The sequence below is a fragment of the Staurois parvus genome, unplaced genomic scaffold, assembly GCF_062004578.1.
Source record: "Staurois parvus isolate SC_StPar_1 unplaced genomic scaffold, SC_StPar_1.0 ptg000052l, whole genome shotgun sequence".
Lineage (NCBI taxonomy): Eukaryota > Metazoa > Chordata > Amphibia > Anura > Ranidae > Staurois > Staurois parvus.
Genome location: NW_028317848.1, coordinates 7,939,047 through 7,955,297, shown reverse-complemented (window position 1 = coordinate 7,955,297; position 16,251 = coordinate 7,939,047). Strand labels below are relative to the sequence as shown.

Sequence of the window (16,251 nt, the reverse complement as noted above, 5' to 3'; positions counted from 1 at the left end):
TGTGGCCCCTTTGTTACATTTGGTTAGGCCGTCTTTTTTCATTTGAGTTTGACGTGTCTCATATAAATACTGTGTATGAACAATGGACAGACCAAGTTCCTGCTGGGCATAAGGTAAACATATGGGAAGAAATTTTTTTTTTTTTTTGCAACTTATAAAACCCCAAAACTGATAAAAGAAATGTTCAGAAAAGCCAGCACTGAGGGGTTATTTCTCATTTTACAGCAAGTTGTGTTTTAACAGATCAAAAACACAAATGTTTAATGCAATTTTTTGTTATTTTATTTTATTATTTTTGCAACTTAAAAAAAAAAAAAAATTGATAAAAGGCTGTTCAGAAATGCCCACACTGAAGCCTGCCAAAAGTGTTTGTTCCCAACATTGTGAACAGTTTAATAGATATTAAGAGATCATTGTCCCCGATGGGTGGCTCATTCTAAATATACTCTCCTCTTTTAGCAAGTGCCTGTTGACATTTGACTTACTCTTTGTATGCAATGAGTGCCAAGCTGGGATCAGTGCACAGCACATTATACCAGGGCACTGTGTGACAGAAAGTCTATGTGACCTCTGATCACAGATCAGGTTTGGCTGTTTGTCATGTTCTGGAAAACAAAGGAAATATATTTTCTCCCTGGCTGGAGGAAAGGGTCATCAGCAGGCTGCTCCATGGAAAGGTGTTTCCACTCCATCAGTTCAGACATGGAAACATTCTTATAAGGCTTATTAATGAGCCTCCCACGTGTGATCTCTTTTCCAGTGGAACCACCTGAAATGAAAAGACATAGCTGAATGCATGAAATAACACCATTTATTATCTTTTATTTGCTCAATATGTACATATACTACTACAGGGAGTCAAAGGCAGCAAGAGAACCAAAGTGATATTTATTCAATGAACACCACACTGCTTAATGCGGATGTCTTAGGACCCTACCTTGACACTATCTGCATGAAGTTTGTATGTTCTTTCCAAACAACTTCCATCTGCATCATGGAAATTTTTTACCTAGTTCAGATCTGTTTAGCTATTGTATGCAAAGGAAATGGCCACAGACCTTGTAAGAGTGTGCAGCCATCCACTTATGTTATTGGGATTATACAAGAACTGGGATTTTATGTTTGCTTCATACACTAGGTACGGGTACCATTTAAAGTGAAACTGCTTGCCCTAAAACCCAGGTTATAGATAGGGATTTAAATTGAAAGAGAACCTATTACTTTTCCCACATAGGCTTTGTTCATTCTTGTGTTTAAAGTGATTGTAACGGCTGAAGGTTTTTTACTTTCATGCATTCTATGCATGAAGTTTAAAAACCTTTTGTGTGCTGCTCCCTCCACAGCCCCCTAATACTCACCTGAGCCCCCTCCCAACCCATCAATATGCACGGGAGCCTCAACTGATCAGGGTCTCTCTCCTCATTGGCTGAGACACAGCAGCAGGAGCCATTGGATCCCACTGCTTTCAATCACAGCCAATGAGAAGAAAATCAGAGGGTGGGACCGAGCCGAGGCTCTGTGTGTCTTATGGATGCAAAGAACAAAGCTTAGGAGTGAGCACGCACCAGTGTCCCCATAGCAATGGCTTGGTATTAGGAGCATTGGTCAAGGGGGAGGAACCAGGAGTGCCAGCAGGGGACCCGAGAAGTAGTGGATCGGGGCTGCTCTGTGCAAAACCACTGCACAGAGCAGGTAGGTATAACATGTTTCTTATTTTAAAAAAAAAACCTTTAATATCTCTTGAAGACTAAAGCTAGACTGAACTCTTCTGACACGGCAGGAAAGATGCAGGTTACCTGGATAGTGCTTTGTCTGTGTACAGTCACACTCCAGCAAGTCATGGGTCACACAGTCACTGTCTTCGTCCAGAGTGAAAAGATCTCTCAGCTCATCCACAGAAAAACAGATATGTTCTGACTTTTTGGCCAGATCAACTACAGCCCCGGAGAGACCCTGTTTACTAATCTGTCGCTGATAAATCTTTTCCTCTAAAGTACCTGCAAGAAAATGTGATACAGAAGGTCAAACATATACCAGGCTAGTGAGCAGACATGACAGACATAATGACTTGTGAAAGATCTTTTTCACAAACTAGACAGTAACAATAATATTCCCATAAAAGACTGCTCACAAGATACACATGCAACAGTGTCAGATAATACTGAAACGGTGCTAAACCAGTACAACTCAAGTTATAAGGACCAGACTTGAAGAAACAAATGATGCAATTCTTGTGGCTGCAGCTCATGCTGTCTATTTGGTTGTTTTCTTTTGGTTTAATATTTGTCTCAGGTTGTAAAGCAATCTTTAAGGAAATGTACACATTTACACAAAATAGGGTGTAAAAAGGATATCTTTATTGACCATAAAAAGATAAAATGAGAGTTGAATAGGTTAAAAAGCAAAGAGGAAACCAGTGAATCTGTTCATAGACATGCATACACAAAGAATCACCCGAAACTAATTACCCTGTTCTAAGCGTATAATAAAGTAAAGTAATTCATTTTATTATTAAATATTACTTTGCTTTAAATTAGGGATTCCATTAAGTTCTGATGGTTGATGCCTGCTTTTGCAAAGGTTTGGCCTCATCCACACTGAGTGTTAAAAATGCTGCTTTAAGGGGCGTCTTGCGGTTTTTGTTTTTTTTTCAGCCTCTTAAAGGGCTTCTAAACCCACAACAGTAAAATCAGTCTGTATATGCAGTAAAGCATGCTTGTTATATTCACTGTGGAACCTAAGGGGTTAATCCTCCACACTGTATAAAAAGGCCGTTTGATGTTGTCTTCTCTGATCCTCCCCTTTTTCTATTATCCCCAACCTATCTGCTAAGAGAACAGAGCCTAGGAGTCACTCTGCACATGCTCAGTTTGGTGTGTATTGATAGCAAGTTTGTTTTTTGTTTTTCTTTGGGAGAGTGCATGTGATCAGCACAAGGCCAATCACCACTGTCCAGAGGGTCAGCGATCATGCAGCCTCATAGGTCATTCAGGGGAGAATGAAAACTCCTACAAGCTTTAATCAGTGCTCTGCTGGACACTGATAGAAGCCACAAGCCTGCTATATACTGCAGTTTATATTTACTAAAATAATTGCATTTCCATGTTCTGTGTACTGTGGGAGACCAGATATAGTGAATGCAGGGTCCTGGGTTTAGTAACGCTTTAACACCCCTCCATGTTAGTGTATGTGTCCATGCACACATAGGCGTTTGTAGGCAGAAGAAAAAAAACCCACTGCCAGCATGTCCAGGAAGAGCAGCCTTTAGGCAGAAAAAACCATTGGCTCCAAGTAGAACGACACACCTGGAAGTGTCTGTATCCAATGGATTTCATGGAACAATGTTACAGCTAGATATAGTCCAAAGGAACAAGCACTGCTCCAAACCCAACCACTCTCCCCAGCCATAGGTGTGACAGAAGCTGGCCTAGAGTGCCCGTCTCAGCTTAGTATGCATAGGAAAATGTTCCACAAAGGCTGCACACTGTTACCATCACTTCGCATAAAAGGTCATATGGTCACTATATAGACTGTTATTAAAGTGGAACGTTACTTATAGCAACTCGATAAAAAAAATAATGATTACCAAAGGAACATACATTCCACATTAATAATTATGCTACCAAAAGAAATGTGTGCTGTTAATTGCTTCCAGCATTGTTCCTGCTTCTTCCTGCTGGAGGCTGCTATTTTGCTGAAGCCCGGAGCCACTGAGCAGTAGTAAATCCTTAGACTGTCAGCAGATCAGCCTCTACATTTGCAGCACAGTGCTGAAAAATACAGAGCAACTGAGCATGTGCAGAGCAGGGTGAGACCGTGTATGATTGGATTTTAAACAGTACAGGTACTTATTTTTGATGTTTTACATAGCTATACCTGCAGAAGAGATCTAGCAGGACTTAATTCCTGACTAAAGCTCCGCTTTAATTTGGTTGGACACACAGAAGGAACTTAGTGACTTTACAGAGTATGTCAATGACAATCTGCTGAATTTAAGCTTTAAGTAAGCATTAGGTTCACATCTGTGTGGTACACATTTGCACAGGCATAGCTGCCCATTCATGTAAATGGGCTGCTGTACTTGCAGAAAGCATGGGGGGGGGGGGGGCAGTCCCAAAACAATATTTAAAAGGCAGCATGGAACCATGCGGTTTCACTCACCTGAAAACATACGGAATGTTCGGGTGTGCCACTTATTTTATGTGACAGAGTCACTTTAAACATAGACAAGCCATACAATGTTAAACTGCTGAGTTGCAACAGTTCCTAAAATGTATGTAAAACATTACAATTAACTTCTCTTTTTTTCTTCTATTTAGTTTGTTACATAGTTCGGTTGAAAAAAGAAAAAAAGAAAAAAGCCCATAGAGTTCAACCAATAGAAAAACAAACAAACAGAAAACCTGCATATACAGAACCCTATAACTATAGTTGATTCAAAGGATGGCAAAAAAAGATTTGCTCCAATAGGAGCCCCTAATGCATTTGGATACTCCCTGGATCAACAATCTATGGTGTTATTACTTATAAATTAATAATCAGCTATATTCTGTGCATTTAGGACTGTTTTACATGGGCATAGCTGCTGGCTCATGATCATTGATGGATTCCTGTGTATGGCCTGCTGTTAACAGGCAGTCAGGAGGCAATATGTTGCCTTCTGCATAACTGTTGGAAGAGGCATTTCACACTCAAATTGCTTTTCACTGCACCACAACCACATCCATTGGAAGCAGTTGCATTGCAGTTGTGGCATGGCCCCATTCACTTCTATGGGGCACGTTGGTAGGCAGGATCACTTGTCAAACACAGCATGTCCTACTTTTTTTGCTGTTCTGCAAAGCACAGCATCATAGCCATGACACATTTTATTGCAGCACTGACGATGCGGATGTTCAGCTGCCATTGCCAGGATTTGACAGCCACTGAGGCACATTAAAAATGCTCCTCAATTGCCTGGATTTACCGCACCAACATGCCCTGTGTGAAAATGGCCTAGAAAGACATCCAGCTTATTTTAAATACTCAACTTAGCTAGCTAGAAATTGTTCTAGAGGAAGTTTATCTTTCCGATAATCAGGAATCCAGTAAGCTCCTAACTTCCTGCACTAAAATCGCTAACATTTCTGTCAGCCCTACTCTGTTCTCCTCTTTGGACTACAGAACACCACCCCTCTATGTTATGGAGATATAGAGAGGATGCTCTGCAGTCCTAACATGCTTCCTGTCCTAAGGTGACAATACTGCGCCTCTATAGATACAGTACAGTCAGTGAGTGTTGTCACTCTAGTACAGGAAGTGTGTTACTGGCAGGTGTCACCAGGTTACAATAAAAAGAAAAAAAGCCTGAAAAAATACAGCTGTCACATCTAATAAAAGTGGCAAGTGTCAATACACCGATCAGCCATAACATTACAACCACCCACCCAATATTGAGTATGTCCCCTTTTGCCACCCACACAGCCCTGACCCGTCGAGGCATGGACACCACTAAACATCTGAAGGTATGCTGTGATATCTGGCACGGAGCCACCAGCAGCAGAAATTTTAAGATCTGTAAGTTGTGAGGTGGGGAGATGGATCGTATTTGTTTTTCCATGACACATTTCATTGCGGCACTGACGATGTGGATGCGGATGTTCAGCTGGTTGGATTGAGAACTGGAGAATACGGAAGCCAAGTCAACACCTTGAACTTGTTGTGTTCCTCAAACCATTTTTGCAGTGTGGCAGGGCGAAAGAGGCTACTGCCATCAGGGAATACTATTTCCATGGAGGGGTGTACTTGGTCAGCAACAATGTTTAGGTAGGTGGTATGTGTTAAAGTAACATCCACATATTGTAAATGGCAGGACCCAAGGTTTCCCAGCAAAACATTGCCCAATGTGCCACACTGCCTCCACCGGCTTGCCTCCTTCCCATAATGCATCCTGGTACCACCTTTTCCCCAGGTAAGCGATGCCCACGTGCCCAAACATCCACATGATGTAAAAGTGATTCATCAGGCCAGGTCACCTTCCTCCATTGCCCAGTTCTGATGCTCACATGCCCATTGTAGGCACTGTTAGCTGTGAATAAGTGTCGGCATGGGCACGGTGGACCATCTGGATTTTCTGGGTTATGCTGCTTAAAATGTGCTTTTTCAAGGAAAAAGACACACCGAAAGAAGAACTTTTTAAGCAGCATAACCCAGAAAATCCAGATGATCCACAGTTGCATGGACCACTTCACTGGTCAGCCAACAGGAATTGTTCACATCAAGCAGTAAAGTGCAAACCCAGAAGGATGACTCCTCCAGGAAATACATAGTGAGGAGAAATTATATAAACAATAGTGCAGCGCTCAAAACTAATGCAAATGACAAAAAAACACATACAGCTGATAAATACTAGTGCCAACCCTTATTCAAAAATACGAAATTTAAGTGCCACTTATATATAAAATAGTGCAGCGCTCAAAACTAATGCAAATGCCAAGGGAAAAAAAAACAAAAACATACAACAGTGATAAATATTAGTGCCAACCCTTAATCAAAAAATAAGAAATTGGAGTGCCAAACCATGACCATAAATACATTGTGCATAAATTAATGAGTATGGCTTCAAGAAAATGTCCAATAAGGAAAAAAAAAAAACTCTAACAGTGCTCACACAGTGCCACACAAATAAAACCACATAAGTGTTAAAATCAAGAACAATGTCCTATTAGTGAAAAAAATATTTATATTCATGCGATGTGCATCTGTGATGATGGATAAAACTGTGACTGTGTCCAAAAATCCTTCCACGGAAGGATTTTTGGACACAGTCACAGTTTTATCCATCATCACAGATGCACATCGCATGAATATAAATATTTTTTTCACTAATAGGACATTGTTCTTGATTTTAACACTTATGTGGTTTTATTTGTGTGGCACTGTGTGAGCACTGTTAGAGTTTTTTTTTTTTCCTTATTGGACATTTTCTTGAAGCCATACTCATTAATTTATGCACAATGTATTTATGGTCATGGTTTGGCACTCCAATTTCTTATTTTTTGATTAAGGGTTGGCACTAATATTTATCACTGTTGTATGTTTTTGTTTTTTTTTCCCTTGGCATTTGCATTAGTTTTGAGCGCTGCACTATTTTATATATAAGTGGCACTTAAATTTCGTATTTTTGAATAAGGGTTGGCACTAGTATTTATCAGCTGTATGTGTTTTTTTGTCATTTGCATTAGTTTTGAGCGCTGCACTATTGTTTATATAATTTATTCACACTGAATTTGGTATCAGTTTTGAGTGCTAGCAGCTAGCGATAAATTTTAGTAGGTCCATTTGTATAGCGCAGGAGGATTTCAGAACATAGTGAGGAGAGCAACCTAGTACTGGATGATCACTTGACCAGGAGTTCAGCAAAAAAATGCTACTGTCTTGACTCCCAAGAAAATGCCATACACTGTGTGCAGGGAAAGAAGGGTCCTTGGAAGAACCGGTTGTGGGAGAAAGGGGGGCTGGCTATTGAGTTCCCGGCAGCTGCCCCTGAAAGATCTTTATGAACCTGGTAATGATGTCCCACATGGCGTAATAAAAATGGTTTCGTGCTACAAGTGTCTGACATTGCATTCCTAAGGAAAGCTTCAATCTTTCATGGCCACAGATGAAAGAAGGGGATCATGATCTTAAAGGGCCAGACCACAATATATGGACATACATCCATCCCATATAGGAGAGGCCTGGAAGCACCAGTATATACTGGCTAGCAGAGGTGGAGACATTTAAAGAACCCCTATTGGAGGAAATGGTACACTTAGACCTGAACGTTACAGGTCGAGTTTGGAGGTGAGTGCAGTGGTGAACAGGTGGTGGGCATCACAACGCACATATTTGATCATCACCAGAGGTGTTGCATAAGGACTGCACAACCCCATCCTATGAAGTTTATTCCTGATTTGATGACATGGGCTAATATATACGTATTTATGTTTTACTACTTGCATTGGTGGACATTGCACTGTGTTTATGATATAAGAATTGTTTTTTATTTGGGAAGGCACAACAATCACTTACACTTATATGATCATTGCATATTGTGGGAACACAAATATTGCTTGCAGCCATCTTACATATACTTTTATGATTTATATGCACTATATATATATATATATATATATATATATATATATATATATATATATATAACACACACACAGTATATACATAGTTATTTTCACATAGAGGCGCAGGATATAATTTCTTGTATACATTTTTGCACGATCATAAATGCAGCAGGAAGTAAAGCATTTCTATTGAATAAGACTTTATGTTCCCTTCTTTATTATACCACTTGTATCACTATTCGTCTCTATCCTATCACTGGACTGTTCAGGTTCAGTAATCAGAGAAAGATGTGACGGCTGCATATTCTTTAGTTCTCTTGCCAGAACTAGACAGTCAAGCAGAAACCAGAGAACACAGAAGAACATGAAAAAATTGTCACAAATTGTATTTGTTGGGGTCTGATGCTACCCCTCGATACACATACATATATGGTGTGTGATATGAACTTTGTGCTGGAACACAATTACACTGCAGCACATTGACACGATATCTTTGTAGATAAGGTTTTTGCTGGGCACATTAGATAGAAGTATGCTTGTTCTTGGGGTTATCTAATCTTGATGTGTTTAAGTCCAGGATAGGCTGGAAATTGAAGCTCAACAACATCAGCTAAAGTCACAGGTAAAGCCGGCCACAGATGGTTCAAGTCTCAGCCAGTTCAACAGGGATCGCCCAAGATTCGAACCATGTATGGGCAGGTAGATTGTACCGAAGTTGATCGATTTTTCTGACCAGAAATTACATCACCACGCTTCTGTCCTACGCATTGCATCAGAATCCCTGTTGAAGTCATATGATACATGCCACAACAGCTAGGATGGAAGTGTGGTGACATAATTTCCGGTTTGATTGAAGATGCTATTTTGGTACACCTATTCTATTCCTATGGGCATTTGAATTACAATTTTAATGTGAGTGTATTATGCTATGGGAAGCCCCTTTTCCTTTGTTCTATGAGTACCTATTGGGCAGAGTGAACATCTATAGGCACACACATCTCAGACATGGTGAGATGCATGGGACCTGAAGTTTTATAACAGTGAGATATTGACATCATTAAAGTGCTTTTGACCTGTATGTTATATGGGTCAATGGATAAGGTGAACGTGTATGACAGATGGTGGTGCACAATACTGAAGATTCACTGGTGTTTCTGAAATAAATATTTCAAGCTGCCTGGGACAGAGGGACTGTCTTGGCACTTTACTTTTGGACTTTAAACTTTTAATGAATTGTAGCACATTTTTTTCACTATTATTTAAGTATTTTGCCCTCCCCCTGTTGTTTCATACTTATGTATGTTAGCAGGGTGTTTATATACGTTTTTCTACTTTTTTCCACTTGAATATTATTCAGTCCATTTATGGGTGTTTGGTGGGTTGGCGGGGGTTTACATTCGTTTTTTATGATTGTGTGAATTTACCTTTTTTACTGTGATTAGAGCATGTGTTAATGTATTCACGTATATGGTATACTTATTAGTCATTACATGTGCATACTGGCAGCGCAACAAAATACATTTTTTTTATATGTATCCAAATTTGTTACCAAAGTTCTATGTGTTCCTAAAAATGTATAATACTGTAGGATACACTACAAAATTATATCTTTATTCTCCAGTAATAAACCGTACATATCCACTATTTAATGGCCCTCCAATCTATTTTGCATGAAATAGTTTTTTACTGTGTTTTTCTGACTCCTTGTAATGTCCTCTGTGAGCTCATGCACCTCTCCTTTCCCGCTGGAGCTGCTGAGCATTTTCCAACATGTCCCTTCGACAGAAGTCGATTAAACTTCTGTTGAGCGGGGGGAGCCCATGCACTGATTGAAAACTGTCCGGTCACTGCTGGTCTGGCTCGATTTTAATCAGTATATGGCCAAACTTTAGTGCTAGGATTAAAAGGAGGGGTAAGTGTTCAGTGGGCATTAGGGAAGAACAATGCTGTCTGCACTGGGATCTCTGCAACACAAAACTAGCTTAGCTTATCTCTTTATGCCAATGTATCAGATTTTGTTTTAGTCAGATAGACATTTTACTATTAGAATCAAGATTGTTACCTGTTGTCAGAAGTCTGTAGATGTGCACGGTGTGCTGCTGACCATCCCTCCATACACGTGCCATTGCCTAAAAGAAAAGTGTTATAAGCGTAACATGCTTACATTAAAGATCAATTAAAAGCATAGTAAAAATAAAGCAAATGACTGACTAATCATTGAGCTCAGAAGATTATGAAGACACGGGGTGTATTTTTGAAATTATAAGGCCATACAGTTTACTAATAATTACATAAAATGTGAAGACATTGCATAAAATACATAACATCAGTGCCACCTGCTGGCAGACATATATACTTATATAAACCACAAGTCATTAGAGATTTTAAAGTCACCAAAGGCCATATGAAAAGATAGCAAAATAATGTATGACGTTTAAAACTGCAAACTTTTATTTGTTTACATAAACTAGATGTAAAACAGTCATACTTAACACTGCATGCTGTTACATATTTCTAATTTTTCGATATCTATCGTATCTCATGAACACAATAACCTCTATTTGTCTCATGTATGGCTTCTCTTTTTGTTTGATGGAGATTATTTGGTTCCCTTCATCCTTTGGTAATCTGAGCAGTGCTCCCAGAATCTGAGTGGGACTAAGATCTAAGAAGATCATGCAATCTGACAATAAATTTATAAAGCAGAGCTCCAGTCTCCTGTTAAAAAAATAAAAGTCAGCAGCTACAAAAACTGTAGCTGCTGACTTTTAAAAACACAGCCACTCACCTGTCCCTCGATCCAGTGACCTACTCACCCCAGTTGGGTTCACCGGCTGTCCTCTGTCCCTGGCATATTAGGTGTGGGCAACCAGCTGTGACAGCTTGCGTCTTCACAGCCGAGTGCCCGCTGCACATTGTGAATGGTCCTGCAGTCTTCTGGAAAAAGGTGCAAATACCAAGCGCAATGAGGTTCCAGGGGATAACAAGATAACCACAGTATGGGCAGCTCCAACAACTCATCTGAGAAGCAATGATACAGGAGTAAAAAACAATATATAATAAATAAAGAAGCGCTCCCAACCCTGTGGAAGTCAATAGAGTCACAAGCCCAGGAATAGTTAAAATCGAAATTCACTTTAATGTTGGATTAAAAAGCATGACATGTAGGAGTGCCCCGATTGATACATCACCAAGTAAGTGGATGACACATAATCCTGGACCCAACAATAGGTTGCTCAGCCCAAGAGCCTCAGGACAGTGGGAAGGGTGTGTAGATGGCAGCCGCTGGGAACACTGAGATGGCGTATCCACCGGAAGTCACGTGTCCCAGATCCGGTTGTTATGTCATACGCCTGGTTAGAGACCGCCAAAACAAGGGACGGTGAGGGCAAACTGGAAGCCTAGGGGAGCACTCAAACCACATCACATTAAAAAAAAAGAGAAGCCGGTCAACATGATAACATGTTTCAGGGACTGTCCCTTCCTCAGATCATGTGATTAGGAAGCGGCAATCAAAATACATGTAGAATGGGCCAGGGGAGTGTGTCATCCTTAATAGCCACCCACATATATTAACCCCTCTATAGTGAGACAAATCTAAAACTAAATTAAAAATGTATTAAAAACAAGGATCAATTTTTTTATACAATAATAAATGAAATAATTTGCAGTCTTCTGGGGCCTAGCTTGATGACATTTTCCAGCTACATAGTACATCTTTGTAGGCCATAACTATGGCCCCTTGAGGAGCACTATATTCCCCTGCGACTTCTCTTCCATTGGTGAAATACCTGGTTGAAGTGTATGTGTCTTATTAATAGAGGGCATTATACAAATTTGTAAGTAGATATACTGTATGTACTGTATATTGTTAACAATATTAAACACTAGTGTGGTAACAATTATAGATCTATTACCTCCTCCTGAAAAATCACTTTGAGAAGCAGTCTTCTTACAGTAGATTAACAAATGGTTAATCAAAGAACTGATAAGGTGTATATGCCAATCAAGTGGAGTATGAGACAACTGGAGGTAACTGTGCTTATACTGTACATACACCTTTCTATTGGAACCAGCATTCATTTTCTCTGCAATTCGAGCTAAAGTAGCTCTTCTCGTAGATCGGGCTACACAGGCCAGCCTTCACTCCACATCAGTGAGCCTTGACTGGCCATGACCCTGTTGTCGGTCCGCCAGCTTTCCTTCCTTGGACCAATTTTGGTAGGTACTGACTACTGAAGGACTAGGAACAGCCCACAAGAGCTGTAGTTGCTCTGACCCAGTTGTCTAGTCATATCAATTTTGCTCTTGTCAAAGTTGCTCAAATCCGTACACTTCCCCATTTTTTCTGCTTTCAACACATCAAGTTTAGGGACAACATGTTCACTTGCTGCCTAATATATCCCACCCATTTTCAGATGGCATTGTAATGAGATGATCAATGTTATTCACTTTACCTGTCCGTGGTCAAAAGTTATGGCAGGTGTGAATGCTGTAAATTATGACTACTTTAAGAAAAGGAAGAGTTAATGAATTATTTTTTATCAGTTACCAAAATGGAGAGTAAAGGAAGAGAGGAGAAATCCAAATCAAATCAATATTTGGCGTGACCACCCTTTGCTTTCAAAGCAGCATCAATTCTTCTAGGTATACTTGCACACAGATTTTGAAAGAATTTCAGCAGGTAGGTTGTTCCAAACATCTTAGAGAACTAACCACAGATCTTCTGTGGATGTAGACTGCCTCAAATCTCATGGCTCTGTGGGGGCCAAACCATTACTTCCAGGACTTCTTGTTCTTCTTTACACTGAAGACAGTTCTTAATGACATTTGCTGTATGTTTGAGGTCATTGTCCTGCTTCTGAATAAATTTGGAAGCAATCACACGCCTCCCTGATATGACAGAATGGATAATGTTATGCCATCAGGGAGGTGTGTGATTGATCCCAAATATATTCAGCAACAGGACAATGACAGCCAATGGCATTAAGAACTATCTTCAGCATGAAGAAGAACAAGAAGTCCTACAAGTGATGGTTTGGCCCCCACAAAGCCCTGATCTCAACAGCATGAAATCTGTCTGGGATTACATGAAGAGACAGAAGGATTTGAGGCAGCCTACATCCACAGAAGTTCTCCAAGAAGTTTGGAACAACCTACCTGCTGAGTTCGTTCACAAACTGTGTGCAAGTGTACCTAGAACTGATGCTAGTGTGAAGCCAAAGGGTAGTCACACCAAATATTGTTTTTATTTAGATTTTTCTTCTGTTAATGTTAACATTACCTTTTGCACAGTACTGTATATATACACACACGGTATATATTGTATACACATACATAAACCCAAAAGAGAAATGTGTAATAGCGGGTGATTTTGTGAAATATGACTGTTTTTAATCTCTTATGCAAGCAAATTCATTTCTGTAGTTTATAAAGAGGTTATAAATTATTTTACTATCTTATACACAATATCTGGTACCTTTAAAATCCACCATGATTAACGGTTTATATATGGTATTGTATAATTAGGAATGTGGTATTGTGACAATAATATCAGTCCCATTAATATTTTTATAATATATACTTTCTGCTCATTGCTTAACTTACTGCAAATTACAATAGGTAAAAGCAATCCTATACAACTACTCAGGAACTGACTTTCAGTAATGTGAATACACTACATCAGGTAAATCCAATATTTATTTTGCTTTGGCTTACATGGTGTAATCTATTATGCCTAAGGAGGAAACATTAAATGGTAAGCTCTTCAGGTTCAGAGGCTGACATGAATGGTCCAGTGCTCATTGTAAAGTGCTGAAGAATGTCAGAGCTTTTTAAATAACAGTAAAAAACAGGGTGGATAAAAATCAATGATTTTTTAAAAAAAATTAAAAAAATTAGATTTTTTTGATTTAAATCGGATTTTTTTGATTTAAATCGGATTTTTTGGAATAAAATGCTTTTTGAGGAAAATATATTACCATCCAAAGGTTATTCCATCATGAAATAAAGATTAGTTTTTTAATTATGTAGAATAAGGCTGTATATGTTTAATTTTTTTGGTAAATAAATTCCATTAATCCATTCACAATGCCATGCTCTTCCAGAGGTTTTTGTAAGATTATTGGGCAGTTTCTCTGCCTACAAGATATTATCACAGATGCTTGGTTTACTTTTGCAGTTGTCAAAACTGAATTTGACTCAGCGGAGATCACATGCCTCTTCTTCACAGCAAAAATGTTATAACATGAACAGAGTTAAGAAAAAGACCTTAATCCTAACTACTACAAACCTATGAATACAGAATCAACCCCTTCAGTGCTGTTTCAAGAAGTTCAGTGAATAGAATAGAAACAATATTTTTCTGATTGTTTGGAGTGGAATAGATGTGCACAAGAAGAAAGTGAAACTAAGTGTGAGGAGGAAGGGGCTGACAGTCTAAGTTTCTTAAAATATATATATTTTGTTTAGCCAAATTAGTTAACAAACATGGATGTTTGTTTAGGCCGGGTGTCGGCAACCCGCGGCTCCAGAGCCGCATGCGGCTCTTTTTCATCTTTGCTGCGGCTCCGGAGCACACTGCCCACCAGGTGGTCGGCAAGCCGCAGATCGCGAGCCACATGCGGCTCTTCTGTGTGCCGGGCGCCCGCTCCCCTCCCTCCTCAAAAATCCGGCCCGCGGAGCGTGGAACATTGGCTGTCAGGATGTAGGTGGGGCAGCCAGGATGTAGGCGGGGCAGAGTGACGAACTCCTCTCTCAGTCCGCCCTGAAGACCAGAACGGCGCGGGAACACAGCGAGAGGAACGCGCGGAGCAAAGGTAAGTGAATTGAGACAATATGGGGGATGAATTACTATGTGGGGGATGAATTACTGTGTGGGGGATGAATTACTATGTGGGGGATGAATTACTATGTGGGGGATGAATTACTATGGGGGATGAATTACTATGGGGGATGAATTACTATGTGGGGGATGAATTACTATGGGGGAAGAATTACTATATGGGGGATGAATTACTATGGGGGAAGAATTACTATATGGGGGATGAATTACTATGGGGGAAGAATTACTATATGGGGGATGAATTACTATATGGGGGATGAATTACTATGGGGGATGAATTACTATGGGGGATGAATTACTATGTGGGGGATGAATTACTATGGGGGATGAATTACTATATGGGGGATGAATTACTATATGGGGGATGAATTACTATGGGGGATGAATTACTATATGGGGGATGAATTACTATGGGGGAAGAATTACTATATGGGGGATGAATTACTATATGGGGGATGAATTACTATGGGGGAAGAATTACTATATGGGGGATGAATTACTATATGGGGGATGAATTACTATATGGGGGATTAATTACTATGGGAGATGAATTACTATATGGGGGATGAATTACTATATGGGGGATGAATTACTATGGGGGATGAATTACTATATGGGGGATGAATTACTATATGGGGGATGAATTACTATGGGGGATGAATTACTATATGGGGGATGAATTACTATGGGGGATGAATTACTATATGGGGGATGTATTTTCAGTTTTAAAAATGTGGCTGTCAAAATAAATTTCAATCGTGGTTTTGGCGAGATTTGGCTCAGTTGAAAAAAAAGGTTGCCCACCACTGACCTAAGGCTATGATTGTGATTATGAAGATACACTGTGGCCCTGATTAACCCTTTGCTTACTGGGCCCTTAAACCCCCTTCATGACTAGAGTGCTTTTTGCAATACATGCAGTGTCGGATTTGTTATAAATGTTGCAATGGTTTTGCGGCTCCCAGTCTTTTTTTTCCCTTCGGAAACGGGTCCAAGTGGCTCTTTATGTCTTAAAGGTTGCAGACCCCTGGTTTAGGCAAATAACATATGCTGTAATGTTATGGTTTCCGTTGAATAAATCTATTTAAATTGTTATTATTAAGGTAATGATTATTTTTCTCCTTCCTAAGTACAACAGAAAAGTTGTCCAAATATGAATGATTAACCTATTAAACTGGGGATAAAAAAACTAATATGAAAAGTTGTTATTCTAAAAATCTTCATCTACTTGCATATTAAAGTTATACCAGCAAGAATTAGTCTATGTAGAAAACTATGATTTAAATCAAGCCTTACTGACTAGTG

General features: G+C 39.6%; 1 protein-coding gene across 2 annotated transcripts in view; it reads right to left on the bottom strand.

Annotated features, from left to right (window-relative positions):
- Nucleotides 1-259: 259 nt before the first annotated feature.
- Nucleotides 260-16,251, bottom strand: part of RAD54B (RAD54 homolog B) — an 86,425-nt gene continuing 70,433 nt past the window's right edge. Inside the window, exons 13-15 of one of the 2 annotated variants that reach the window (XM_089666847.1) lie at nt 10,165-10,231; nt 1,797-1,997; nt 260-769 (exon numbers count right to left, since the gene is read on the bottom strand). In XM_089666847.1, the coding sequence (XP_089522973.1) occupies nt 582-769; nt 1,797-1,997; nt 10,165-10,231 (456 nt within the window). In that variant the 3' untranslated portion in view covers nt 260-581. Of the gene's footprint in view, nt 770-1,796; nt 1,998-4,071; nt 4,267-10,164; nt 10,232-16,251 lie in introns of those variants that run through there. The other variant, XM_089666856.1, reaches the window with a different exon arrangement.